The 26851-nt window shown below is 34.1% G+C and overlaps 1 protein-coding gene across 2 annotated transcripts in view; it reads left to right on the top strand.

Moving 5' to 3' along the window:
* LOC132557179 (nuclear valosin-containing protein-like) overlaps nucleotides 1-21350 on the top strand; it is a 53368-nt gene extending 32018 nt beyond the window's left edge. For both annotated transcript variants that reach the window (XM_060221674.1, XM_060221675.1), the window contains 23 exons: nucleotides 154-230; nucleotides 836-885; nucleotides 1144-1237; nucleotides 4129-4207; nucleotides 4905-5330; nucleotides 5615-5678; nucleotides 7188-7252; nucleotides 7802-7936; nucleotides 8445-8546; nucleotides 10018-10135; nucleotides 10294-10435; nucleotides 10951-11088; nucleotides 11811-12085; nucleotides 15197-15276; nucleotides 15750-15872; nucleotides 16204-16308; nucleotides 16560-16622; nucleotides 16986-17108; nucleotides 17961-18060; nucleotides 18917-19023; nucleotides 20198-20274; nucleotides 20962-21115; nucleotides 21259-21350. In XM_060221674.1, the coding sequence (XP_060077657.1) occupies nucleotides 154-230; nucleotides 836-885; nucleotides 1144-1237; nucleotides 4129-4207; nucleotides 4905-5330; nucleotides 5615-5678; nucleotides 7188-7252; nucleotides 7802-7936; nucleotides 8445-8546; nucleotides 10018-10135; nucleotides 10294-10435; nucleotides 10951-11088; nucleotides 11811-12085; nucleotides 15197-15276; nucleotides 15750-15872; nucleotides 16204-16308; nucleotides 16560-16622; nucleotides 16986-17108; nucleotides 17961-18060; nucleotides 18917-19023; nucleotides 20198-20274; nucleotides 20962-21115; nucleotides 21259-21306 (2745 nt within the window). In that variant the 3' untranslated portion in view covers nucleotides 21307-21350. The remainder of the gene's footprint in view (nucleotides 1-153; nucleotides 231-835; nucleotides 886-1143; nucleotides 1238-4128; nucleotides 4208-4904; nucleotides 5331-5614; nucleotides 5679-7187; nucleotides 7253-7801; nucleotides 7937-8444; nucleotides 8547-10017; nucleotides 10136-10293; nucleotides 10436-10950; nucleotides 11089-11810; nucleotides 12086-15196; nucleotides 15277-15749; nucleotides 15873-16203; nucleotides 16309-16559; nucleotides 16623-16985; nucleotides 17109-17960; nucleotides 18061-18916; nucleotides 19024-20197; nucleotides 20275-20961; nucleotides 21116-21258) is intronic.
* The last annotated feature ends 5501 nt before the right edge of the window (nucleotides 21351-26851 follow it).

Raw genomic sequence — 26851 nt, forward strand, 5'->3', positions numbered from 1 at the left:
GGAGGTGCAATCACAACAAAATCCGACGTCCTCAGTTAGCGATGCTTTATTCATTTTTAACAATATAAGTACTGATACGTACTTCTAAATGTAATGACATGTGAGATTTATATATAACGATGCAGTATAAATGAATGCCATTCACTGTTTCAGTATGTCAAGTATGCTAATGCCTCAAGGAAACCTGTTGTTGCAAGTGTTATGGCAGATGACTTACAAAATCAATTCGGGTAATGCTTTCATAAACTTAATTTATTGTACAGCCATTACAAAACAAGCCATCAGCTTATATTAATTACTTTTGTTGGCCTGGATGGAAGTGTGAGAGGGCTCTTACTGGGGGAAGAAACCAGAGTGCCCAGGGAAAACCCACAAGGTCGGGCAGTTAACCCCTTAACATTTCATGTTTGTCCTGGAAATCAAATCCTGGATGTTTAGGTGAAAGGCTTTACCACTGCATCGCCCCAGACTTAACCACTGTGATACACATTGTTTATGTGCACATTTTATTGCTTAAAATACAGATGTAAATCTAAATGTCCATGGGCCAACTGAAACTTTGTTATGTTAAATCAGGGGCATTATAATACATATATTCAGTAGCTCAATTAAACCTTTATAAACATTCATAAATGATATGGCTTATTTATCATTAATACCATTTAAGCTTTGGTATGAATATTTTTTATAGTTTCATATTGTTATGAAAGAAAAAAACAATTTGCAAACTGAATGAATAGTACATTTAAAATAAGTTTGCAAATGTGTTTCTTTCTAATCCGTATTGTTCTAGATCTAGTAAATTAAGATGTTGAATTAATTCTTTTCTTTTCAGAGAGTATGCTAGGAAGAAAAAAAATGCTTTCACAAAGTCAGTTGAAAAAGGTACAAGTATACATATGTAATGAATTTGTGTTTTGCTACATTATAACTTCTTCTTAGGTGTAGTTTTGGTATAACATGAATAGTGCTGTATACATTCACTTGTTAAAAAATAAAAAGTCTTTTTATTTCAAAAATGAAAATGTTTGATAGTTAAGAGGAGTTTTCTTATTTTTCTCTTTTATGAAATATACAAGTTATAATTTTACATATACATGCACATACTAAACCTTTCATCTTGTATGTCTGTACAATCCACAGCATACGCAGTTGTCTGCAAGGAAGAAGGCATGGACAACACTAGTCAACTTGAAGACAAGCACCTTCGAAAGAGACAAAAAACAAATAATCAGAGGTGATGATATATTTACAGGACTGGAGATTCTTAACTTAGTGTTCTTTGTGCTGATTTTAAGATGTTTGTATATGCTATGATGTAGATAATTATGATAAAATTTTGAATTGATGTCAAAGTTCATTATCCTGAGACTAAAGTTCTTTCTACATCGGTGAAATCTTTTTCACTTCAAGAATATATTGACTGAAAAAGAGAATATTGAATGTGTCTATTATACACTCACAATGATAGAAGTTACACTTTTATGATTGTTAAAAAATTTGTAATCATAGGATATACAGTTTTTAACTCCTTATTCCGTCATCCAATTTTTGTGAATTTATATTATGCTCCTAGAAATTGTTGATAGGAGTGTATATTTGTCACCTTGTCCATCCTTTCATGTCCGGAGCATAACTTTGCCCACAGCTAAGCAATCCCACAGCTAAGCAAGGATCATGAAAGTTGGTGTAGACATCAGTCATACTAAGAGGATACAAGACTCAGCCCCTCAGTTACAGAGTTACTGCCCTTTATTAAAATTTTGTGTCCAGAGTATAACTTTGCTTGCATTGGACCTATGACTGATAAAACTTGGTGTATGCATTGATCATATTAATATGACTTGAATTGACTCAAATTCAGGGCTCTGGACCCTTCAGTTACAAAGTTATTGCCCTTTGTTTAAAATATTTCATCTGGAGCATAACTTTATTTAAAGAAGGATAATGAAAATTGGCGTATACATTGATCATATGAGGACAATGCACAGTGTACTAATGTTAGGGCCGACAACCCCCAAAAACAGAGTTATTGCCCTTTGTTTAAATTTTGTGCGCAGTGCATTACTTTGCCTGCATTTAAACTAGGATATTGAAGCATGATTTATACATCAGTCATACAAAGCAAGGTGCAGTGTAGCAAAGTTAGGGCCTATTACTCCTGAGTACAGAGTTATTGCCCTTGTGTTGAAATTTTGTGTGATAAGCATAGGCTTGTTTGCTTTAACCATCATTTAACTTGGTGTATGCATTGGTTATACTAAGAAAATGGGCAGTATACCAATGTTAGGGCCCGCAACCCCTTGATTACAGAATTATTGCCCTTTGTTAAAATTTTGTATCTAATGAAGATGTTTTCTGGGAGCACTCATCATTTTTGCTGATACTCTTGTTTTGTGTACTAATTGCATTTTTGGAGTATTGGTATTTTTCTTGGGAGTTTTGCCCAGTTTAACAGATCCTCATATTCAAGTGGTAATCCTTAGTATAGATGATCAATACCCAGAATAGTTCATTTTTTGCAATTATTAGCCCACCATCTAATATGCAGGTTCCCCTTGGTCCCTAGTTGTGCATTGTACCTTTTTTGAACTGATTCACATTCAAGATGGCCGACAGGTGGCCATCTTGGATTTTGGAAGTAAAAGTTTGTTACCGCTATTTCTGGAAAGTACTGGATAGATCTTTCTCAAATTTCATATGCAGTTTCCCCTTCGTCCCTAGTTGTGCATTGTACCTTTTTTGGACTGATTCGAATTCAAGATGACCAACAAGCATCCATCTTGGATTTTGGAAGTAAAAGTTTGTTACTGCTATTTCTTGGAAAGTACTGGATGGATCTTTCTCAAATTTCATATGCAGTTTCCCTTTAGTCCCTTGTTGTGCATTGTACCTTTTTTTGGACTGATTCGAATTCAAGATGACCGACAGGCATCCATCTTGGATTTTGGAAGTAAAAGTTTGTTACTGCTATTTCTTGGAAAGCACTGGATGGATCTTTCTCAAATTTCATATGCAGTTTCCCCTTAGTCCCTAGTTGTGCATTGTACCTTTTTGGACTGATTCGAATTCAAGATGGCCATCTTGTATTTTGGATGTAAAAGTTTGTTACTGCTATTTCTTGGAAAGTACTGGATAGATCTTTCTCAAATTCCATATGCGGTTTCCCCTTGGTCCCTAGTTGTGCATTGTACCTTTTTTGGACTGATTCAAACTCAAAATGGCCGACAGGTGGCCATCTTGGATTTTGGATGTAAAAGTTTTGTTACCGCTATTTCTTGGAAAGTACTGGATGGATCTTTCTCAAATTTCATATGCAGTTTCCCCTTAGTCCCAAGTTGTGCATTGTACCTTTTTTGGACTGATTTGAAATCAAGGTGGCCCACAGGCAGCCATCTTGGATGTCGACAGTAATACAGCACAAGTATATTGTCCATTATCCATCTGTAACTGACTGCTATCTAATAATACTTTGGGATCTTTTTCAAATGATATTTGCTAATAGGTGCTTAATAAAAATATCTTGTGCCATCATTGAGTACATTCAATGAAGACCAGTTCATGAACATTTACAACACCTGTAACAAACAAAACAAAAATAAACAAATCTTCAAGAACTGAAAACAGATCCTCAAATGGTGGGCGCCAAGATCCCTCTGGGATCACTTGTTTTTCATTTAGATGAATTCTTAGAAAGTAATTTCTCTTCCATTAATACCTTTCATTAATATTTGTACTTGTGGGATTTCACCCAAGTTGGGGGTATTGAATAAACCTTTAAATATATATTTCTTGGTTGGACTTAAATACTCCAAATTAACAACCAAAAGCCTCTCTCTATAGAATGACAGAATGATCATAATTTTACATATTTTAGGTAGATGTGTATCATGCGTAGCTTGCAGTGAGTCTTGATAATAATCTTATCCTCATTTCCTCCTGTTATACAGAAATGTTAATACTTATATTTAGAGCTCATTCTCCCTTCTTTAGTCAAGAATTATTTTGTACCCAGGGCTGAGAGTAGGACAATGTTTATTGTACATTAACAAGTCACATTATATACAAGGCTATATTGTTATTAAGTGTAAGATTGGTCTTCATGCTATACCTTAATGAAATTTTCAGTTTGCCTGAAGATGATGGTGATTCCTCGGATTCAGGCAGAAGTTTCTCTTCCAATCCTGACAACTATGTATCATATGAGGTTTGTAAAATATCATATAAGATTTTTTTTAATCAATTCAGAAAATTTGTATCCTACATTCTTCTCATACAGGTGCAAGTGATATCAATTAAAAGATTGTGATTTTATACATATACATCTCCATTTTTTATAAATTGATAATATCATATTGATAACACCATAAATAAACAAAAAGGAAAAGTGAGAGTGTTATGTACTTCACACTTTCTCGTTTGGAAAGTTATGAAGAATTGACTGACTGCCATTTTTATTATATTTGTCTTGTATGCAGTGGAAAATAATATTTATTAAACACATACGCACTGATGCTGACTAGTCTCATTCAACCAGACGCCCAATCTTTTTGTGATGTTTTTTGACAGGATCAAGATTCAAGACTTTTTTCTGTTAAAGATAGGGCAACGTGGATATTGCATGTGAGATTGTAGTCAATTAATTTGTTAACTGGTGTAACCAACCATTACCCAAAACTGTTGATTAATTGAAACATCACATATACCATCATACATATCAAATAGGTCCCCAATTTAATTGTTTATCAATATCTATTATTAGTTCATTGTTTTCATGTAAATTTTATCAAACCTGAGATGTCAGACTTAATTCATTTTTGCTTCTTTCAGTTACCATGTAATTACACTATTTATATGTCAAACAAATATGTTGGCTGATGTTTGGGCCTCTGTTTATGTTCCAGGATTCTAATTGTATGAACAGCATGATGACCAGTCTGTACCAGAAAAGCCCCAAACCTGTACCTGGTAAAGAGAGAAACTCAAAACCATCATCTCCTTGGTATGATTCTAGTTCACAGACTTCTAAAAAAGATTCTGGAATGTCATTTTGTAACCAGATTGACTTAACAGACTCTCCTTGTTCATATTTATCAAAAGAGGATGAAGAAAGCACAAATAAAAGTGGATTTCTGGAAGAAATGGATGAGGATGGTGGTAGTGCCACTTTCTTTCTTGACCGTGTAGGATCAAAGGGAAGTAACTCCACGCCTATAGATAAACTTCGTGGTAAACCTAAAATAAAAACAGGTACTGATACTAGTGATGTTAATGTTTTGGCTGACCAGCAGACTAAAAAGGATGGTAGGAAGGAAGGAACTGCAAAAAAGGTGGGTTAGCATGGGGATAGATGTTGACATCGTAGGTTATAGATTAAAGATTTCTTGGAACAAAAATGTAGTGTATTTTTTGTCCTATAGATAAAATATTGCATGCAGGTCATCTTTCACAATTATCTGGTTATGTTTTTAGGTAGTTTAATATTATGAATATTTTATAATTGTAAATTCCAATTAGATTTACAGAAGAACTCTTTTTTTTTTCTTCTGATTATCTTATGCTCCATAAACTCTGTGTACTCCTCTGTAAAATTTTAATTTTTTCCTTATTGTAGATTGTAAAGAAACGAAAAAAGAAAGATGATAGTGATGATGAAAGTCGAACTAAAAAAAGCAAAGGTAAAGTATTGATTGTTTATCATTACTACCGATGAAGGGAAGGTGTGAACGACACACTTACTATAGTATTGAACAAAGTATTGATACTATTGTATTGAAGTATTCAAATAATCGAGTCAAGTATACAACGACCTCTGTGATTGGTCGGGGGCGGAGTTTAGACAACCTGAATAGTTGATCTGACACCCAATTTGTTCCGGTAGGCGGAGTTATTGTACACTATCAGTTACATAACAATTACTAAGTAATCGCTGGAAAAATGTCCGACGACGGCAACAGTACGCAAAATTTTCTTTGACGAAATTATGTCCGATACGAACGATATGGGGAATCCTGTTTTTGTACAAGGCGATGTGGTTGTGATGGATAATTGTGGATTCCATCACCATAGACAGGGAGAGCGCATTTTAAGAAATATGCTGAAAGAATATGGCGTGTCCCTGGTTTTTCAGCCGCCTTATTCCCCGGAATACAACGTAACTGAATATGTATTCAATGTCATGAGACAGAGGCTTCGGGCAAATACCCGACTTGTGTCAGAATTTCTAGAACTTGCAGTAGTAAATTATCGGCATATATCAGGAGGTCCCAGGTTATTCGTAATTCTTTGTTACATATAATAGAGCTTGGGCTTAAACCGAAATATTTTGAGCCAACCCTTCCCCCCCCCCCTTTCAAAAAAAATAAATAAAAACTAGTACAGAATGACTATATGACTATATTCACTGTTAAGATATTATGAATTCTCCGGTGCCATCGATGGAAAAAGCAAGGTATCATTGGGTGTAGAACGAAAAAAATGGGACAACCCAATTAGGTTTGATCTGAAGCCACCTGTGACTTGGACTCTTCCAATTAACCTCTTGCGACAGTCGAGTGTTTGTAAAATGCCGATGTCTGCACAGTATTTTTTCACCTGGCTCCACCCACAATCGATCTAGACTTGGCTCTGCCAATCAGAGAGCTTGTTGCATAAATTTAAGGAATTCGATTGGTGAAGTACTTCAGTACAATACTATCAATACTTTGTTCAGTACTACAGTACTTGAAACGTTCACACCTTCCCTTCATCGGTAGTAAAGTATAGGAATAAGAATTTATATATTGTAATGAATCAAAATTAGCTATTTATACTGTTTGACAATAACTAGTCTGCAGGAGACAGGGCATTTTTCCACTTATCTGGGAATGGGTATTTTTTCTCATTTTGGGGGAAATGATAAATATTGCAGGATATTTTATGGAAGAAAACTATATGTTTTGGGAATTTGGCCATGTTATGAAGTAAATAAAATTAGGAATGGGGCTCATATTTGGCCAGACATAGCTCCTGGAAAAGGGCATGAGAGATATGGTGTGATATATCAGAATCGGCCATTTATATGATAATAAATATATTTTAGATAATTAGGACATTATCCTTCCATATCAATACAGAATCATGCAGAATTTGTGGATGCTTGACTTTTCAAACAGACATACCAATGATTGTATCATTTTTTTTATTAGCACCAGAGGTACAGATGTCGTCAGCATCCTTTGCAGACTTTGGTGGAAATGAAGAATGTTTGATGGTAATTAAGTTTGGCTAACAATGATTTCTTTTGATATAAATTGTAATAAATTATGAAATTTCCTTAAGAAAAATATGGGTACAATGGTATTTTCAGTATTTGGTCAAATAATCAATCATTCTTAACTTTGATACTGGAATATTGAAGACATTTTTTATCACATTTTGAACATATTTACTGACCCCTGCTCATTTTGGAGGAAATCTGATGTACAGTAATGTTACATTTCAACAAATTTTTAATAGCTTTATGTTGTCTGTTGCATCAGTCAATTTAATAGACATATCATCAGTAGTCAAAGACTAACACTCAGTTTTAACTCTTCACTGTTACAATGTGTGAGTTAACAGCAAGTTAATGTTTTATGCAGGAAGTTTGTAACAGTGAGTCAACACTGAGTTAATGTTTTATGCAGAAAGTGTGTGACAGTTAGTGAACACTGAGTAAATGTTTATCCAAGTTGTGGGCAATGGTGAGATAACAGCGAGTTAATGTTTTATGTAGGAATTGTAGAACAGTGAGTTAACACTGAGTTAATGTTTAATGCAGGAGGTGTGTAAGCTGCTTGTCCATATGAAACACCCAGAGGTTTACCAGCAATTAGGTGTGACACCACCCCGTGGATTCCTCCTCCATGGGCCTCCAGGCTGTGGCAAGACTCTGTTGGCTAATGCCATTGCTGGGGTCAGTGTTGTTTAAGCCTTGTTAACCTTGTCATAATTAGGTCTTGTATGAAGTATGTATATATAATGTATTTGAGATGTAGTTACTGAGTGACTGATATAAAACTTTTGATGAACTTTTATTTCACTTGTTAAAGCAAGACTTACTCAAAACTGGCTGGGCCTCAAAATGTTAGCAAACATTTGTTGATTTTATCTTTTTAATTACATATTATATGATTGAAGCATAGATAAGATGATGGAATCACTGGTGTTGTACATAAACAACAGAACACTGCTATGTAAGCGCGATCATCATGCTGTTAAAAATGTTGTGTAGGCTTAGGTATGTAAGTAAATCAATATTAATTACTGCACCATGCTACACTAAACATCATTTAAAAAAACATAGCATTATTTGCTGTTCATTTGAAAAAAAAAATAATGAAAATTTAGATAATATTGTAATAATTCTGTGAGGAATTGTTTCATGTGAATGTATTTTTGCATTAATTTTCTGTTTTGACTAGGAATTAGGTTTGCCTTTCATCAAGATAGCAGCCACTGAAGTGGTATCAGGTGTGTCAGGAGAATCAGAAGAGAAGATCAGAGATCTGTTTGATAAAGCTGTGGTGAGTGTTTTATAAAGATAATGATGTCGTGAATTGATACATCATGTACTTGCCTGCATATGACAGTGATTAGTACCTTGCCAGGTGATATGTCGATGAGAATTAAAACTCAACATATCTCAACATGTTTTAAAGTTTGATCCAGCTTTTACTGCATTTATTTCTGAAATGTGGAAGAAACCTAAATAAAACACTTATTACACTCATACAATACATTTGTATACCTAAGATGCCACTTTAATTTTGAGGGTAGACATAGTCTGCTGGATCATGTCAACAAGAACGTGTTTGTAATTGTCTGTTTAACCTTTGTGCCAGATAATTTTGTAGACTTAATAACATTTTCATATCACCTAACCCAGAGGGGAATGATTGGATTTTGTCCTAATTTGGTGTCAATCATGTTTGGGTGAAGAGGATTCAGTTTTGTATAAACATTGGATCTTGGGCCCCCCTGTGGCACAAGGTGCAAGACCCAATAGAGAGAAAAAAAACAAATGCTTTAAAATCCTGCTCTTCCCTTATGAATAATTGGCTCTTGTCTCATTCATATTTAGGTGAAATGGAATCCATTTTGTTAAAATGATGGATCTTGACCCCTTGGAATGGAAGGGGCAGGGCCTAAAAGGGGAAATAGAATAAATTCTTTGAAATTCTAATCCTCTGATAGGAATAATTTCATTTTCCCAAATTTGGTGTGAATCATGTTTTGGTATAAAGGAATCAATTTTGTATAAATGATGGATCTCTGCTCCCTAGAACAGAAGAGATGGGCTCAATAGGGGAATTGTGATTGAAAATAGTTGAGATCCTTATCCCATAACCATTTATAGCATTATATAGAATTGCTTGGCATCAAGAGATAAACACATTTGTTTATGTAAGAATTGATCCTTGGGTGTAGCACACCTCAAGGGACATTATTTCTGGATAGTATTTTTGATATAGTTGAGGTACCAACGTGATAACCATATAAATATTATAACTCATAAGAGAGAGACAGTCATGATATAAGAATTTTTCCACTGGTCTTGCCTCATCAAAGATGTTAATTGACTGTGCTTTAATTAAAAGTATTTGAAATACCCGATACAGGCCCTATGGGCTTCTTGTTCACTTTTTAACCAGTTTTGGGATGCCTTCATATTGGGTCTGCTAACCTAAAGTGATATACAAGATATTCAAGTGTTAATTTTCACATTCAAGACTCATCATACAAGGGTTATTAAGAAAATTATTGAAAGATTTATCATGATTGTCTGTTCAAAATTCAACATAGAGTATTTTTTCTCAAAATTTGAAAATCCTGCAGAAAAAAGTTTAATAAACATACTTTTGCAGTACTTGTATGAATTACTATGTTAATTGATAGATATATGTACTTGGTATGTGTCACATGTTGTATGTACCCAGGTACATGTAAAATAATTTAGAAAAAATTGTACAAATACACAATGTCTTTGTTCTGCAGATGTCTGCACCATGCATTGTGTTTATTGATGAAATTGATGCCATTTCACCAAAACGAGAGACAGCCTCCAAGGATATGGAGCGTCGCATTGTTGCTCAGCTGCTTACCAGTATGGACGGTAGGTGTTAAGTTCTGTTTCCTGTTCTCTGGTGTTGAAAGGGTTTTTTTTTCCATTTCATAATTTTGACATGTGTGATAAATATGTTGATTTAGATTTCTTCTTTCAATATCTTGTGAAGGAATTATTGTGGTATTTGAGTCCTCCTTCTACTTCAGATCTTGGTAGTAAAGTCAGTTCCCATGTGCTGGTGATTGGAGCAACAAATAGACCTGACTCAATTGATCCTGCTCTCAGAAGGGCTGGACGATTTGATAGAGAAATTTGTTTGGGTATTCCGGATGAAAAAGCCAGGAAACGGTAATTAAAGATTAGATCAAAGTCTGGTCTACTTTCTTATCCCCATCAAACAAAGTTAAGTGAAGTTACATCACCAATGGGTTCCGTTTAAGCATCCTTTTATAATGCTTCTCGAATATATCTCTCAAAACCTTGTGCTCTTGTCATTCCTTTCCTAATAAAAAAAAGTACTTTCCTTTCCTACATTTTCCAGTTACCATGGAGACATCCAAACCATGGAGACGTCCAAAATCACTAATCTTTTGGTTTCCAGAGCATATATCACAATAATCTCTTTTAAAAAATGCTCTTTTGTAGTTTGGTAACTAGTGTTGCATACTCTCTCTTCTCTCTCTCTCTTTTCTTCAACTTTCATCTATTAACCAAATTTTTATTATCTTGACAGCATATCCCTTAGTTTTGTTACATGTTTTACAGCGCTTTGCTAAATTACAAGTATTGCTGTCTAGTCCTACTACATAGTATATTACTGTTGAAAATCAACAAATTAATATCAATATTTTATTGCTTTACAGAATACTATTAGTTCTGTGTAGAGAATTGAAACTGACAGAGAATTTTGATTTTGACTTCCTGGCTAAAAATACACCTGGATATGTAGGAGCAGATCTCATGTCCCTAGCTAGAGAGGCGTCAATGACTGCTGTTAACAGGTAGGTGAAAGCCTTATTGCAACGCTAAAAATGATATTTTATGTTGCAAATTTTAGACTTCACTGTTCAGTTTTCAAATTTCTGTTCTTACAGTATCAATCTGAATTTACCAGATGTAATGGATGTAATTGATTTCCATCATATTCATATTGTACTCACTTTCATACTGACCCTTAAGTAAACAGATTACAAAGTGAATTTCTCTGTATGGTATATTGTACTTCTTAAATATAATGTACAGGCAATATTGTAACTCCAGGCTCCAACGTCTGTAGAAGGAAGTAGACAAAACAAATCAAACTGGCATGAAATGTGTAATTGTGTTGACGAAATACTTAAAGATGAATGCACAGATGGCAGATATGTTGTGAAAGTAATTGTGTTGACTTAGTGTTTAAAGATAAATGTACAGATGGCAGATACATTGTAAAAGTAATTATCCCTTGTATCTTCAGATTGAAATCTAAAAACCTAAACAAAATCTGAAAGTTAGGCCAATTCTACTTAGATAAATCCCTACTATAACTATGTAGTTAAACAATGCTCTGTTATGAAGACTACCTTAACTCTAGATTTTTATCTAGGCCTTCTGTTTCCTCTACCTCAGTGTAAGTTGTTAATGTCAAATGCTTGAACTGATGGCTTTTGCCTTAGCCGAGATTATGTCTGTAAAAGTCTAAAATACACATACAGAAACTTACTGGTTTTTTTGTATCCTTTAGAGTGTTTCAGGAGCTACAGGCTCTTAAAAGAACGCCCACCTCACTGACTCATATTCCTGAAAGTGACCCCATACCTAATGACATGCCAGACAGTCACCCAGCACCAAGTCACATTGTAGTCAGTAACATCACACCCAGTGATACCACGAAGGAGGCACAGACAGACACCATGAAGGAGGGAGAAACAGATGTTTCCATGGAGATAGGCTCAAGTGATTCTACCCCTGATTTAACAGCAAACACACAGAAAGATACCACTGCAGAATTACAAACAGGTGCAGTATTGCCTGATCCTACATTACATAGGTGTTAGCTGAGGCATTACTGAGTACATATTTTGATGAATGCATTAACTAGTACATAAGAGGGCTGATCAATAAGCTGTGAACTTTGTATTGAAGAAGTTAAGCAGCGATGTCCTTTTTCAGCTCTACTATTCCATGGCTACTAAATGCTGTGTACTCAAGACTGGTGTCATTTGGTCAATTTATGTCGAAGAGGTAGCACTCTAAATAAACAAGGCAAGAGACTTTTACAAAAAAGGCAAAATTGCTGAAAAAACAGTGATTCAATATCTGCATAAAAATGTGTAACACCTAATAATATTCATACTGTTATGGTAGCAACACTAGAGAATGGTGCCCCTTGATTTGCTACAGTTAAAAGGTGGGTGGCTGAATTCAAGCAGGGCAGACAGAGCCTTGTGGATAACACTTGTCCTGGAAGTCCTGTCACTGTTGCAACCTCTGAAATGGTCAATAAAGTTCATGATATTGTTATGACTGACAGACAAGTTACAGAGAGATATATATTCAGTACAGTTGAAATTTCACAGGAAAGAGTACACTCCATTCTTACAGCACATTTTGCAATCAGAAAGTCCTCAGCCATTTGGGTACCAAGACTTTTGACTGTTGATCAGAAGCACACCAGGTAAACTTTGTTGTGTGCTAATCTGAACCTTTCATGTCTCACACCCCATTTAGGGACTGGGGCCCGGGGCCCTTTGAATTGGGAAAAATAATGGTGTTTTCCTTAGAATTGGTAAAACTTGGGGTCTAAATTGGGAAAAAAAGATACTATTTTGCATTGGGAATGGGGCTGAATATCGGCCCCCAAATCTGGCAGGTCGAGAGCTCTGCCATTTAGAGGCAGATCCTGTGACTATGGAGGAAACATGGGTCAATCATTTCAACTCAAAGGCCAAACAACAGTCTCTACAATGAAAGCAGCCTGGTTCACTCATCAGACATTTATCTCTTTCCAAAATTGAAAAAAGACATTTCCGGTAACCGCTTTTGGTCAGATGATGATGTCATACATGCAGCAGAGGACTTTCTGAATGGTCAAGCAAAGGATTTCTTTAAAAGTTGAACTGAGGCCCTTAAACATTGCTGGCAAAAGTGTATAGATACTTAAGGGATAATGTTGAAAAATAATGCAATATGTCCACCAAAAGTGAAACCCTTAAATATGAGGCTCACAACTTATCAGTCAGTCCTTGTAATTTGATGAAAGCATTAACCAGTACATAATTCAATGAATATGATAACCAGTTCATAATTTGATAAATACGTTAACCAGATCATAATTTGATAAATACGTTAACCAGTTCATAATTTGATGAATATGTTAACCAGTACATAATTTGATAAATATGTTAACCAGTACATAATTTGATGAATATGTTAACCAGTTCATAATTTGATAAATATGTTAACCAGTTCATAATTTGATAAATATGTTAACCAGTTCATAATTTGATAAATATGTTAACCAGTACATAATTTGATGGATATGTTAACCAGTTCATAATTTGATAAATATGTTAACCAGTACATAATTTGATGAATATGTTAACCAGTTCATAATTTGATAAATATGTTAACCAGTTCATAATTTGATAAATATGTTAACCAGTACATAATTTGATGAATATGTTAACCAGTACATAATTCAATGAATATGTTAACCAGTTCATAATTTGATAAATACGTTAACCAGTTCATAATTTGATAAATATGTTAACCAGTACATAATTTGATGAATATGTTAACCAGTTCATAATTTGATAAATACGTTAACCAGTTCATAATTTGATAAATATGTTAACCAGTACATAATTTGATGGATATGTTAACCAGTACATAATTTGATAAATATGTTAACCAGTTCATAATTTGATAAATATGTTAACCAGTTCATAATTTGATGAATATGTTAACCAGTTCATAATTTGATAAATATGTTAACCAGTACATAATTTGATGAATATGTTAACCAGTTCATAATTTGATAAATATGTTAACCAGTTCATAATTTGATAAATATGTTAACCAGTTCATAATTTGATAAATATGTTAACCAGTACATAATTTGATGGATATGTTAACCAGTTCATAATTTGATAAATATGTTAACCAGTACATAATTTGATGAATATGTTAACCAGTTCATAATTTGATGAATATGTTAACCAGTTCATAATTTGATAAATATGTTAACCAGTACATAATTTGATGAATATGTTAACCAGTACATAATTTGATGGATATGTTAACCAGTTCATAATTTGATAAATATGTTAACCAGTACATAATTTGATGAATATGTTAACCAGTTCATAATTTGATAAATACGTTAACCAGTTCATAATTTGATAAATATGTTAACCAGTACATAATTCAATGAATATGTTAACCAGTTCATAATTTGATGAATATGTTAACCAGTACATAATTTGATGAATATGTTAACCAGTTCATAATTTGATAAATATGTTAACCAGTTCATAATTTGATGAATATGTTAACCAGTACATAATTTGATGGATATGTTAACCAGTTCATAATTTGATAAATATGTTAACCAGTACATAATTTGATAAATATGTTAACCAGTTCATAATTTGATAAATATGTTAACCAGTACATAATTTGATGAATATGTTAACCAGTTCATAATTTGATAAATATGTTAACCAGTTCATAATTTGATGGATATGTTAACCAGTTCATAATTTGATAAATACGTTAACCAGTTCATAATTTGATGAATATGTTAACCAGTACATAATTTGATGAATATGTTAACCAGTACATAATTTGATAAATATGTTAACCAGTTCATAATTTGATAAATATGTTAACCAGTACATAATTTGATGAATATGTTAACCAGTTCATAATTTGATAAATACGTTTACCAGTTCATAATTTGTTGAATATGTTAACCAGTTCATAATTTGATAAATACGTTAACCAGTTCATAATTTGATAAATATGTTAACCAGTACATAATTTGATGAATATGTTAACCAGTACATAATTTGATGAATGTGTTAACCAGTACATGATTTAAAGTCTGTCTGACTTCCTTTGTTTCAGTGCTGAGTTGGCTAAAGGATCATCCTCCCCTAACCCCACAGCAGATGGAGGACCTCTTCATCACAATGGAAGACTTCTTGGTACTGCTAATATCCTGTTATTAGTAACAAAATTATTTTTATGCCACTGCAATTTTATAGAGAGAGAGCATATAGTTTTACCTACTGATAGCTTCTTTCAATACAAAGTTTGTACAAAAGCCACAAGTGAATAGCTCCTTTCAATACAAAGTTTGTACAAAAGACACAAGCGAATAGCTCCTTTCAATACAAAGTTTGTACAAAAGACACAAGTGTGTATATGTGACAGAACCTGAACACAAGACAACGTTTGGTTAGTCCTGCAGGAATGACTTATCACTGTGTACTACATTCTTGCAGTGTTTTCTACAGGCTCAGATCCACTATCTCAACGTTGATTCTTTAGTGTCATTGACAGCCTGTAACAAATAGAGTTTTATGTTTTGTAGTTGTTCCTGATTATAAAATTTTATTTATTGGTGATTCACATTATTACCCTGTCAATATATCACAGAAATCATGTCTGTATTTAGGAAGCTCTGAAACATGTTCAACCATCAGCCAAGAGGGAAGGCTTTGCTACCATCCCTGATGTGACCTGGAATGACATTGGTGCACTTCATAGTGTTCGGGAAGATCTACAACTTGCCATTCTTGTGAGTTATACTTTTCTAATCAAGCAATTGATGTATGGACTATGTCACAAGTAGGAGAGCAGTACATTCTCATAGCATGTGTGCTTATCAGTGTGCAATTGTTTCAAAAGACAATGCAGTGAGTATTATTGTGAATCGTGACATGTCAGTGATAATGAAATCTCTATGATATATTTGTTCAATTGTATATGAAGAGATATATGTTATATTTATGAATTCACAATGGTTATAATGAAAATAAACATTTCTTAGGTGTTAATTCCACTAAAAGCAATTATCAAAATTAATATGAAAGCATTTCTTTCGATATTACACAAAATCATTGTTACAGGCACCTGTGAAACATTCTGATGCATTCCATGAACTGGGGCTGAATAGAGCCCAGGGGATCCTGCTGGCAGGGCCCCCAGGCTGTGGAAAAACTCTCCTAGCTAAGGTATGCTTTATATTCTCAACAGAAAATCATATATAAGAAGAGTAGACCATTCTCATCATATAATTTGGTTATTGAAACCTCTGACGTTGATGAACAGTTGAAATGTAAATTATACTCCACAAAAAGCATTAGTAATCTTAAGGTCACTTTAACTCATGCATCCTTGTTGAAGATTTCTTCTGTTAGATAAGTGTCTGTTCTGCACATACAGCTGTATAAACACTAATTAATCTGTTTGATTTGGATTTTAGGCGGTTGCAAATGAATCTGGAATAAACTTTATCTCAGTCAAGGGACCAGAGCTTCTAAACATGGTATGTTTGGTTGTTAGGATTAAATTGCCAGAGATGTGTGTGTACATCTGTCCTATACGTCAGTCCCATTCTGGTTATACTTTGTGTTAATTGTTTGATTGTGTAATGACATGTTTACATAAAATGGAAGCAAGGACATATTTCTCTGATTTTCACTTGTTAATTCATAAATTTTAAAAAGACATTTGAATATATTCAAATGTAATAGTCTTAAAATACCCAATTCAGCTTGGTTCAGGTCATTATATTGGTATACAAAAGTATTGACACATGAAAATTTTGTTTGTACAGTAATAAGTTGAGATCACATTTGTCCAATCTTCTCTTTACCCTTAGTCACTGATAATAGTATTGATACTTCAGTATGTAGGAGAGAGTGAGCGGGCCGTCAGACAGGTATTCCAGCGAGCCAGGAACTCATCACCTTGTGTAATATTCTTTGATGAATTAGATGCCCTTTGTCCACGAAGAACTGATAGTGGGGAGGTAAGTCTAGAGAAAAAATGCTAGGTATCAGTAGAACAAAAAGCTGCTGTAATTATCCTATATTTCTTAGTATTGATTCTGATCATTGGTAGTATTTTGTCTTTGATAACTAATACATGTTTATGACAAGTTTTCTTTATCAAATTCTGACATTTTGCTGTATGTCTGTCTTGGTCACTGTTGTATAGAATGTGTACAAATGCAGAATGTATCTATTTGTCAACTGATTTTGTTGCCTGAATCTTTGACAGTTTTCCACGAAAATTGCTGAAACAACTGTCACTGGCATAAAACATTCCAATATGTCCAAACCTTCAAACAATTAGGATGTGGTATCTTAATGATGCAATTGCTGATGAAACAGACAACTGCTTTTCTTATTCTTGACATGATTAAGGGTAATTCAGTAAAATACAAATACAGCAGTAGGGCTCCAGATATAAATAAAATCTATTCATTGTGGGTGCTACAGAAAAGGCAGCTTACTATCAGCTGGTACTGTTTGAACTTCTTCACTTCTATGAGTGGTTCCCATTTGATGAACCTGGAGTCCTCCCATTGGGTATAATATCCACTGGAATATCCCTGACATACTTCCAGACAAGTTTATTCATTTCTCAGCAGGAATGGCCTATTTCTGAGTACTTTGGATAAAATTGATAATAAAGTAGTTGTTTCCAACAATCCGCCATTTTTCCTTAGTGAAAACATCAATAAAATTGCTAATAAAGTAGTTGTTTCCAACAATCTGCCTTTTTTCTTAGTGAAAACATCGATATTTTGTAGCTGTGGGTTTGCGTAACTGGTGTTGGTGTCTTACAATTTTAACATCAATGTATACATGTGTTACAGGGTGGATCCAGTGTACGAGTCGTGAATCAACTTTTAACAGAGATGGATGGTCTGGAGGAAAGGAAGCAAGTGTTTATCATGGCAGCTACAAACAGACCAGGTAATACAGACATACATCTTCTGTGGTTATAATGTTAACCATTGCATTTTATCATGTCTTGTTCTCAATCTAGTATCATTACTCTGTTGACTTATTATATTATGATTATATTTTGATTTGAATTTACCTGAAGGTCAGGTGTGTTAAAAGTTCATTTCATTGTTACTCTTTATATAGTGAACAGACAATACAGGCAATGGTTCAGTTCACAGTATGTTTGGTGATTTCTTCACTCGTCAGTCATGTAAACTTCATATCTTACTCAAACTATTTATTTAACGGGTTTTGTGTCCACTATTACGGCCTTTCGGCTTTCACTGAATGAGAGAAAATAGTAAATGAGTAGAAAGTAAAAATTAGGAAGTGATGGAATAGAGTGGGATACAGAAGTAGAGAGTGGTCATTTATACTACCTGACCTGTTCATAAAGTATAACTTAGAAGACGACCCCTCGGCCTTATTGTACCCCTACCCTTGCACTAAGCACATAGCAGCAAGAGACCAGTTAAGTACCCACACTTTACTATAATCCACCCAGGTGAATAATAGAAAATACAATGTTTTGCTGATTATACCATTACCTACTATCAAGATAGGTTCTGCCACTGTTTTGCTATTATGCCTCCAGACTTCCATTAACAATCATGTATGTAGTAATAAGCTTGTGTTTTCAGTGTCATTTCGTTGCTTTCTTACCCTATGTTTTTTACCAAAGATTTTGTATAACTTTTTTCCCCTGAGATAAAACTGATTCTTCACTTGGTAAGAAAATTCAATCTATCATTCTGATGTGATTGATGTGACTTTTTATAGTGTGGTATTATTAACTAAAACCTAAATTGTCATATTCTGTCAGATATAATTGATCCGGCTGTCTTACGACCGGGCAGACTGGACAAGACCATCTATGTTGGACTTCCTAATTCATCTGATCGTCTGGACATCTTGATGACCATCACAAAGGTTAGATTGAAACTGATCCAGCTTGTATTGAAATTTATAATGATGTATAAAAAAAACAGCGATAAGAAATATCTGATATTTAATGTACCAGGTGTTTTTCTGTGTACTGATCGTACATCTAGATACCCTGACTGCTTGTGTATGTGGCGTAGGTACACACAGAACAACTCTACCCTACATTTTACTGGTTGGATTTAACTGGTAACAAGGCAATGTAGCCTTTTTGAAATTATGTCCAACATGTTAAGATTGTTTTTAGCTTGTTTCATTGAATGAAAATTTGATTTAAAATTTTTAAAGTTTTAGAATTAAACTTGCATCAAATTGATAAAAAATAGTGAAGAAATGTTGAACACTGCCAAATTTTCTCCTGCCACTCTGCAGTTTTCCCCTTGCCTTTGAAACTAGGGGTACAGTGACCCCTAACAATATATCTTAATGGGAGGGGTACAAGTCTTGAATTTAACCAATTTGAGGGTTTTGTACCCTCATTCAGGAGAACACTGACTCTTGAGTAGAGAAGGGAATATATTCCTACTTTGCAGGTGACCTTTCAAAACACAGTGAAGGGAATAACTCCATTTTACCAATAACTACAATGTGGGGCAAGGCATTAATATTCCTGACAAATTATTTTTGATAAGTTTATATGTTATCACATTTTTTATAGAGGGAAAAATATTATTTAATGAGAATTGTTTGATATCTATTGATGTGTTGTGTGAAATATTCCCTGTTGATTTCAAATTTTATCTTTTTGTATTTTCAACTTAAGTGGACATGTTTCTTTCATTTGCTTGTCAAAAAAAATAAATGTAGAAAGTGAAGAGAAATTATTTTCTCACTTAGGTAAAAGTTGATATTGAAATCAACTCTTATAGCTGTTCATCCTTGATAATCTGATGTAGGGCGTTAAGTAGACTGCCGCTGTCATTAGCTCTGATGTAGAGTGTTAAGTAGACTGCCGCTGTCGTTAGCTCTGATGTAGGGCATTAAGTAGGCCACAGCTGTCATAAGCTCAGATGTAGGACATTAAGTAGGCCACAGCTGTCATTAGCTCTGATGTAGGGCATTAAGTAGGCCACAGCTGTCATTAGCTCTGATGTAGGGCATTAAGTATGCTGCAGCTGTTGATTGGAACTAAATCAATGTTTACTCTTTATGTTGGAAATAGAAGGGAACAAAACCGAAACTAGAGGAGGATGTGAATTTAGAAGAGGTCGCCAACGATCAGAGGTGTCAGCGCTATACGTATGTAAACCCTTCCACAAACACTTAATATACACATATGTTGTGCCTCACAAAACTCATTTGCGTGGGATATTTAATTGTTGATATTTGTTTTGAATTGTTCTCATTTCGTAAGATATAGCAAGCATGCATACTGACAAGCCCCGTAATGACAACTCTTACTAATGTTAAAGGTTGTATTTTGTTGACGCCAGTTCAGTACATGATATGCAAGTAAGACTTGTGATCCACAAAAGATTTAGTGTTTTTGAAAATCATACCTTATCCTCAAAACTGGTTTGCAAGTACAGGCTGTGGAATTTGAATTTGGAAGCATACTTCAATTTTCATTTTTCTGTACTTTATGAAATATGAAAAAATATTGAATTGATAAAATATACTTTTACATTAAATATTTCATTGGTGTTAGTTAGGTATTGGAAAGCATTTTGTTATATAGAGGTTAGAAGGTGAAGTCATTTTAAACGTACCTCATTTGATATATTTCGCCTGCTTCTCAATGTTTTCTGAATCCTATGGTATTCCCTTTTCAATCTGAAGTTCCTGTTAAACTTCATCTATACATAGGTTTTAGAGTCTATCAATTCTTTAAAATTGCGATTTGATTTTCTGTTTCAAATTGTATAAGTCATGAATTATTTTCTATGGGGTTTGAATTTCATGAATGCAGTCATGCTTGATTTACAGTGGTGCAGACTTGGCTGCATTGGTGAGAGAGGCATCTGTTTGTTCACTAAGAGCAATCATCAATTCTACCGGAAATGACAAGCCTTCCCTAATTGTTACTAAGCAACACTTTGAAATGGCCTTCACGAGAGTCCAGCCCTCAGTATCAACAAAGGTACAGTGCATATCCAGATTTCATTGAAGAAATGAAGTAGTATTATGGAGAGATTTGTGAAAAATCCTTTGCTTTCTTGCTTGTAGTTGTATCCATGAAATGAAGTGATACTTCTAATAATATGTATATTTTCTCTTTTACAGGATCAGGCAAAATATGAGAAGCTGAAAGAATCATTATCTTTAGGATGAGGGCTTTTTAATATCTCAAAGCTGATGAATATCAATAAAATTGATGAAGGAATGGAAGTGTTTTTGTTTTTTTATCACTATCTTAGCCTAACAGCATAGTGGTTAGGTAAGATATCACTGACAACATTCAGTAGTAATCTATTCACAATACACATCATCAACATGGAAATGTAAACTCGTGCCCAATGTCAGAAAATTCGAAATTTTAAGTTTAACAAATATTTATTTGAATAAAATTCACGAAATGCATATTGAAACAGCATGTCTAAAATACTTGTTTTTAAATTTAAACAAAATTGATCTGTATCTTATTTTTAATGATGATTAATTAAAGACAGACAAGTACATGTAATGATGACTTTATAAACTGTATGTAACTGACAGTAAATTTAGTATGCTATGGTATAAACTGTATGTAACTGACAGTAAAGTCAGTATGCTATGTATATACTGTATGTAACTGACAGGAAAGTCAGTATGCTATGGTATAAACTGTATGTAACTGACAGTAAATTTAGTATGCTATGTATATACTGTATGTAACTGACAGTAAAGTCAGTATGCTATGTATATACTGTATGTAACTGACAGTAAAGTCAGTATGCTATGTATATACTGTATGTAACTGACAGGAAAGTCAGCATGCTATGGTATAAACTGTATGTAACTGACAGTAAACTTAGTATGCTATGTATATACTGTATGTAACTGACAGTAAAGTCAGTATGCTATGTATATGCTGTATGTAACTGACAGTAAAGTCAGTATGCTATACTATAAACTGTATGTAACTGACAGTAAAGTCAATATGCTATGGTGTATACTGTATGTAACTGACAGTAAAGTCAGTATGCTATGTATATACTGTATGTAACTGACAGTAAAGTCAGTATTCTACGGGCCTTTCCATCTCAATATAAAGCAGCTTAAAATTTTTTACCAACATTCACAATAATGTAAGGTGGTGCAGTTCCTGTATGTAATACAGGATGTACCCTTAACTGTATCAAAATTATCAAAATCAAAGAACTGAAAAGGACATGGTAATTATGATATTTTTATTTTATTCCAATCTCTATAAAATGATGAAGATAAGTATTCTTTACTCATAAAATATTGCTACATAAAGCCTTTACACAGTAAATATTACACAGAGCACACTAATGACTGGAATATAGCGAGAGATATATGTAAGCTCATACATGTCCAATATATTTCATGTTTACACAATGTCTAGACTAGATACTGTCAATTGATTAAGCACATCGTTGTCCAAAACGTTCGTGACTTTATGATCTAGAGCCTAGGATTAATGAATCTTTCTATCCTTCCTAAGTCGATTTATGTCAGGAAAGGTCAATGTTTAAATACCGTGATTGTGATTTATATTGTAAGAAGTATTCTTATTCGTCAAATCACACCTACCTACTCTCATATTTATTGGCGTTATGATATAACCATTTCGTCTTCTGTAAACATACACTCACTCGTACCATTGATATCACAGAAGACTCGTACCGTTGATAATTGTGGTTGTTTTGTCAACAAATGTACCGTTGTCTGTTTCAATAATAATGTCTAGGATTCAGCAGATTTTTTTTTCAAAGAAATTAATGTTCTTGTCTCTAGTGTCGTCAACCATCTCCGGGACGCTTAGAACTTGAGTAAGTGCAACAGGAAACACGATGGTCTGTCTGTAAGGATACTAAATTATTTCAGGCTTTAATTAACATTGTTACTTATGTCTACCTCGGTTATCCTGTGGGTGCTTCCAAAAAGCGTTTTTGGAGTTCTCTGGTTTGCCAGTGGAATTAAAAGGTCTGTAGTATACCGGTTGTTTGGAGGGTGCCCCGCGCCTTGCACGATGGTGCTGCTCGGATGGGTAGATCCCAATAACGTTCTGCTCGGCCTGGCTTTCCAGCTGCTGTTGTAACTTTTCCATGCTCTCCTGTAACATCAGGATAGAGTTATGCTGGAAGTTGAGTTGTTGTTGCTGATTAGACAAGTGCACCTGGGACTCCTCCTTTTCTGTCAGCAATGACGTTATTTGCTCGCTCTGTCGGTTGATCAGGCTCTCAAGTTTTGACTGTCCGTCACTTAACTTTTGATGTTCACTGGCTAAGTTATCGATCACACCTAGTCGGTCGCTGATCAAGGTCTGTTGATCTGTGATCTGTAGTTTCTGTTCTTCTATCTGCTTCTTCAGTGATGTGATTTCTTCTTTTTTCGACTCTAGTTCTATCTGCAAGTTTCCTTTGTCTTTCGTACTTTTTCGTAATTCTTCATTATCAATTTGAAGTTTTGTCACTTTTTCATGATATTTATTGTTCGTTTCTTTAAGTTTGCCCATTGCTTTCTGTAGTTCGCGGTATTTGCGCTGCATGTCCTCTAAATCGTCAGTTCTAGCACTTAACTGTTCTTGAAGTTGCAATTTCTCCTCGCGCTCACGTGCTAGCGCCTCCTTGGCGTGGTCTAATGACTTCATGACCTCTTCGAGATGTTGTTCTAAGTCTGATTGTTTCTGCATCACGATGGCAATGTCTTTCTGTGATGCCTTGGTATCCTTGGCAAGGTCAGTTAACGACATTTTCATTCCTACCACTGAGAGATTCCCGGATGGTGTTGTTCCAATGTCTGGCGTAAACTTGATGTTCGAGATCTGTAAAGTATATATAGCAATGATGAAACAAATTCACTTTAATTTTAAGCCAAATATTTCTACATTTACATTGATCTCCTGCTTTATAATGTAAAAAAGAACCTTAAATGATGTTTGAGAAATTAAAATGTTTACAGCACGATTTTTTAACGTATGTGGACTGATCACATCTATCAAAACATTGTACTGATTCAATTGTATATCTTTGATTATTCATGATAACAGAAAATAAGTGGTTGTCCTGCACTTGTTTTTCAAAATGAAGATGTCCGGGATAATTGAGTGTACATCATGTCGTTTCTGATGATATTTTGCCATACTTACCTCTAAGTCTTTAATATCTAACAGTAGTTGTTCGGACTCGTCCGTATCTGTAAAAAAAAAAAATCATGGTTTCGATAGAGATAAAAGATATCTTAGATCTTAATATATTTGGGTTCGGCATCAGAACCCATGGTTTTAAAATCAATTCTGTACCTATACTTCACTTCAATCAGTTATTTTCTTGAATTTGAATCGGGCCATCATGACGAGTTTCATTTGTCAAAGACAATACAGAGCACCTGCTTTCGTGCCAATTTCCATTGGCATATGGTCATTGTAAATTGGTAGCTTCATTTCTTTTAGCTTACAGGCACTTTCTGTACAATTTAGATATAAAATATATTTCAATAGAATAATTTCCCAGTATCTGAACGACATCGCTAGCATATTTCACGTCTATAGCTACTGAAGCTTACATTCGCTTGGCACCTCGCCGTTTTCTGCCTTGAGAGATTCTACAATGTGACTGTAGCCACAGTCCTTCAGTACTTCACACAAGACACTGTAGGACTTAGGCCCGGACTTCCTCACTAGCTCCAGGCATTTCTCGGTCTTTTCCCTTTCAGACGTTTGTTGTAGCACCTTGTCCTTCAGTGACGGAGTCAGTGCGCCTCTGTCCTCCAAAGTATCCGCCAATCTCTGTAAGTTGAGTTCTTCGTTAAGTGTAAGGAGGTATCTGTAAAAAAAACATTGTTTTATTGATTTTCAATTTTGTCTTCTGGTAAATCCCGATTCCGTCACAGTTTTCACATGACGTGACGTCACACTGGTGTTCGTATAACGATGAAACAAATAACAAATAAGGACCATTACTTTTCTCTTTATCAACTGCACCAGGAATGTAATTAGTTATATCAAACAAAGTGTTTGTTTTCTGTATTGTAAGTTTAACTGTGTTGAGGTGTGTGATATGTGGTTATTTATTAACATGGTAAGTTTTACTGTGTAAAGGTGTGATTTGTTGCTATTTATCAACATTGTAAGTTTTACTGTAATGAGGTGTGTTATATGTGGCTATTTATCAACATTGTAAGATTTACTGTATTGAGGTGTGTGATATATGGCTTTTTTCAACATTGTAAGTTAAACTGTATTGAGGTGTGTGTTATATGGCTATTTATCAACATTGTAAGTTTTACTGTGTTAAGTTGTGATATGTGGCTATTTATCAACATTGTAAGATTTACTGTGTAGAGATGTGTGATATGTGAGTTTTTTCTGTTAACATCGTTTCCCGATAAATTCTTGTAGTTTTAAGATAGCTTTTAACCTAGTCATTGGTATTATATACAGTTTGTTATTTTGTACGTATTTTTAGATAATCTACAATTTACATATAACTACCTTGCCAAATATACTGGTGTGCGTCTAGCAGTTATAATGACGTGTTGCTACAATATAATATACTCTATTGCGTTCACATTAGGAGACAACGCGTGTAACAAACCGTTAATCGTTATTGATATTATAATACAGACTGACTAACTGATACCATCTTATAACACAATGACACCCTAACACAGACGTGTGAAGGACGTTTATCTACCTTACCTGTCTTGTTACATGTGGTATCGAAATATTTATCGTCATATAGAATATGTTGATATTGTATCTCTGTAAATGAAACAGATATGGATTTATTCCCACCAGGCTGTATTTCTTTTGGTTTTAGTGATTATACCTATATACCCTTTAGTTATTTAATAATTGATTTCATGCAAACTATTAATATTTTACTGAAGAATTCTGAATTCAATTTCCTTTCACGACTCGAATATTGCAATTGTTACTATGAAATTCTGTGAATCTCGACTGTGCCCTGACTCTCTCTTTAGTAGCGTGTCATCACATTGATTTGCCCTGCGACATCACTGGCTTTGACGACCAGACCCTCATAAAAATTACTCGGCTATTAGTACTTGGTTTCATGATTCATTTTATATTTTGAACCTTTCATTGTATAAACATATTGCCAAAATTGTATCCATATTCGGTATGAATCATGTTTTCAATTAATAGATTATTTTCGTCTGTTGAAATATATTTTTTGCAATGGTAAATGTACTTTAATCAAAGTAAACATATTAAATTACTTTACTATTCTCTGATATAGTATTTTGCATGATTTACAAAAATGACCAAAGTTGTTACAACTCCTCAGATCTTCCTAAAAGATACACACTATACAGATAAATAAATGTGTACTTTTCAGTTATTATACGGTATTCAGTGTATATCAAGTATCGCACACTACCAATGCTGCTGAACTCAAATAACCACTTCACCGATATATTCAATATTTAATTTCGTAGTGACATTGATACATAGATTAAAAAATATATGCATTATGTTTGGTGAAAGTCTGATAGGAACAATTAACAATAGTCACTGATCACTTATCAATAACGATTTATTCGGAAAATAACCGCCAATTATATACCATGGAAAGGCTGTTCCGAGGGGCTCAATTTGGTCAGTATTTTGAGGATAAGATCAAATCAACAAAACGCTTTGTTAAAAAAAAGAAAAATATGAATTTGTTTTGCTTAACACTGAGTCTGA

Source organism: Ylistrum balloti, unplaced genomic scaffold (genome assembly GCF_031769215.1).
Source record: "Ylistrum balloti isolate Yb309-2 unplaced genomic scaffold, AGI_CSIRO_Ybal_v1 Utg370638, whole genome shotgun sequence".
In the NCBI taxonomy this organism is placed as follows: domain Eukaryota; kingdom Metazoa; phylum Mollusca; class Bivalvia; order Pectinida; family Pectinidae; genus Ylistrum; species Ylistrum balloti.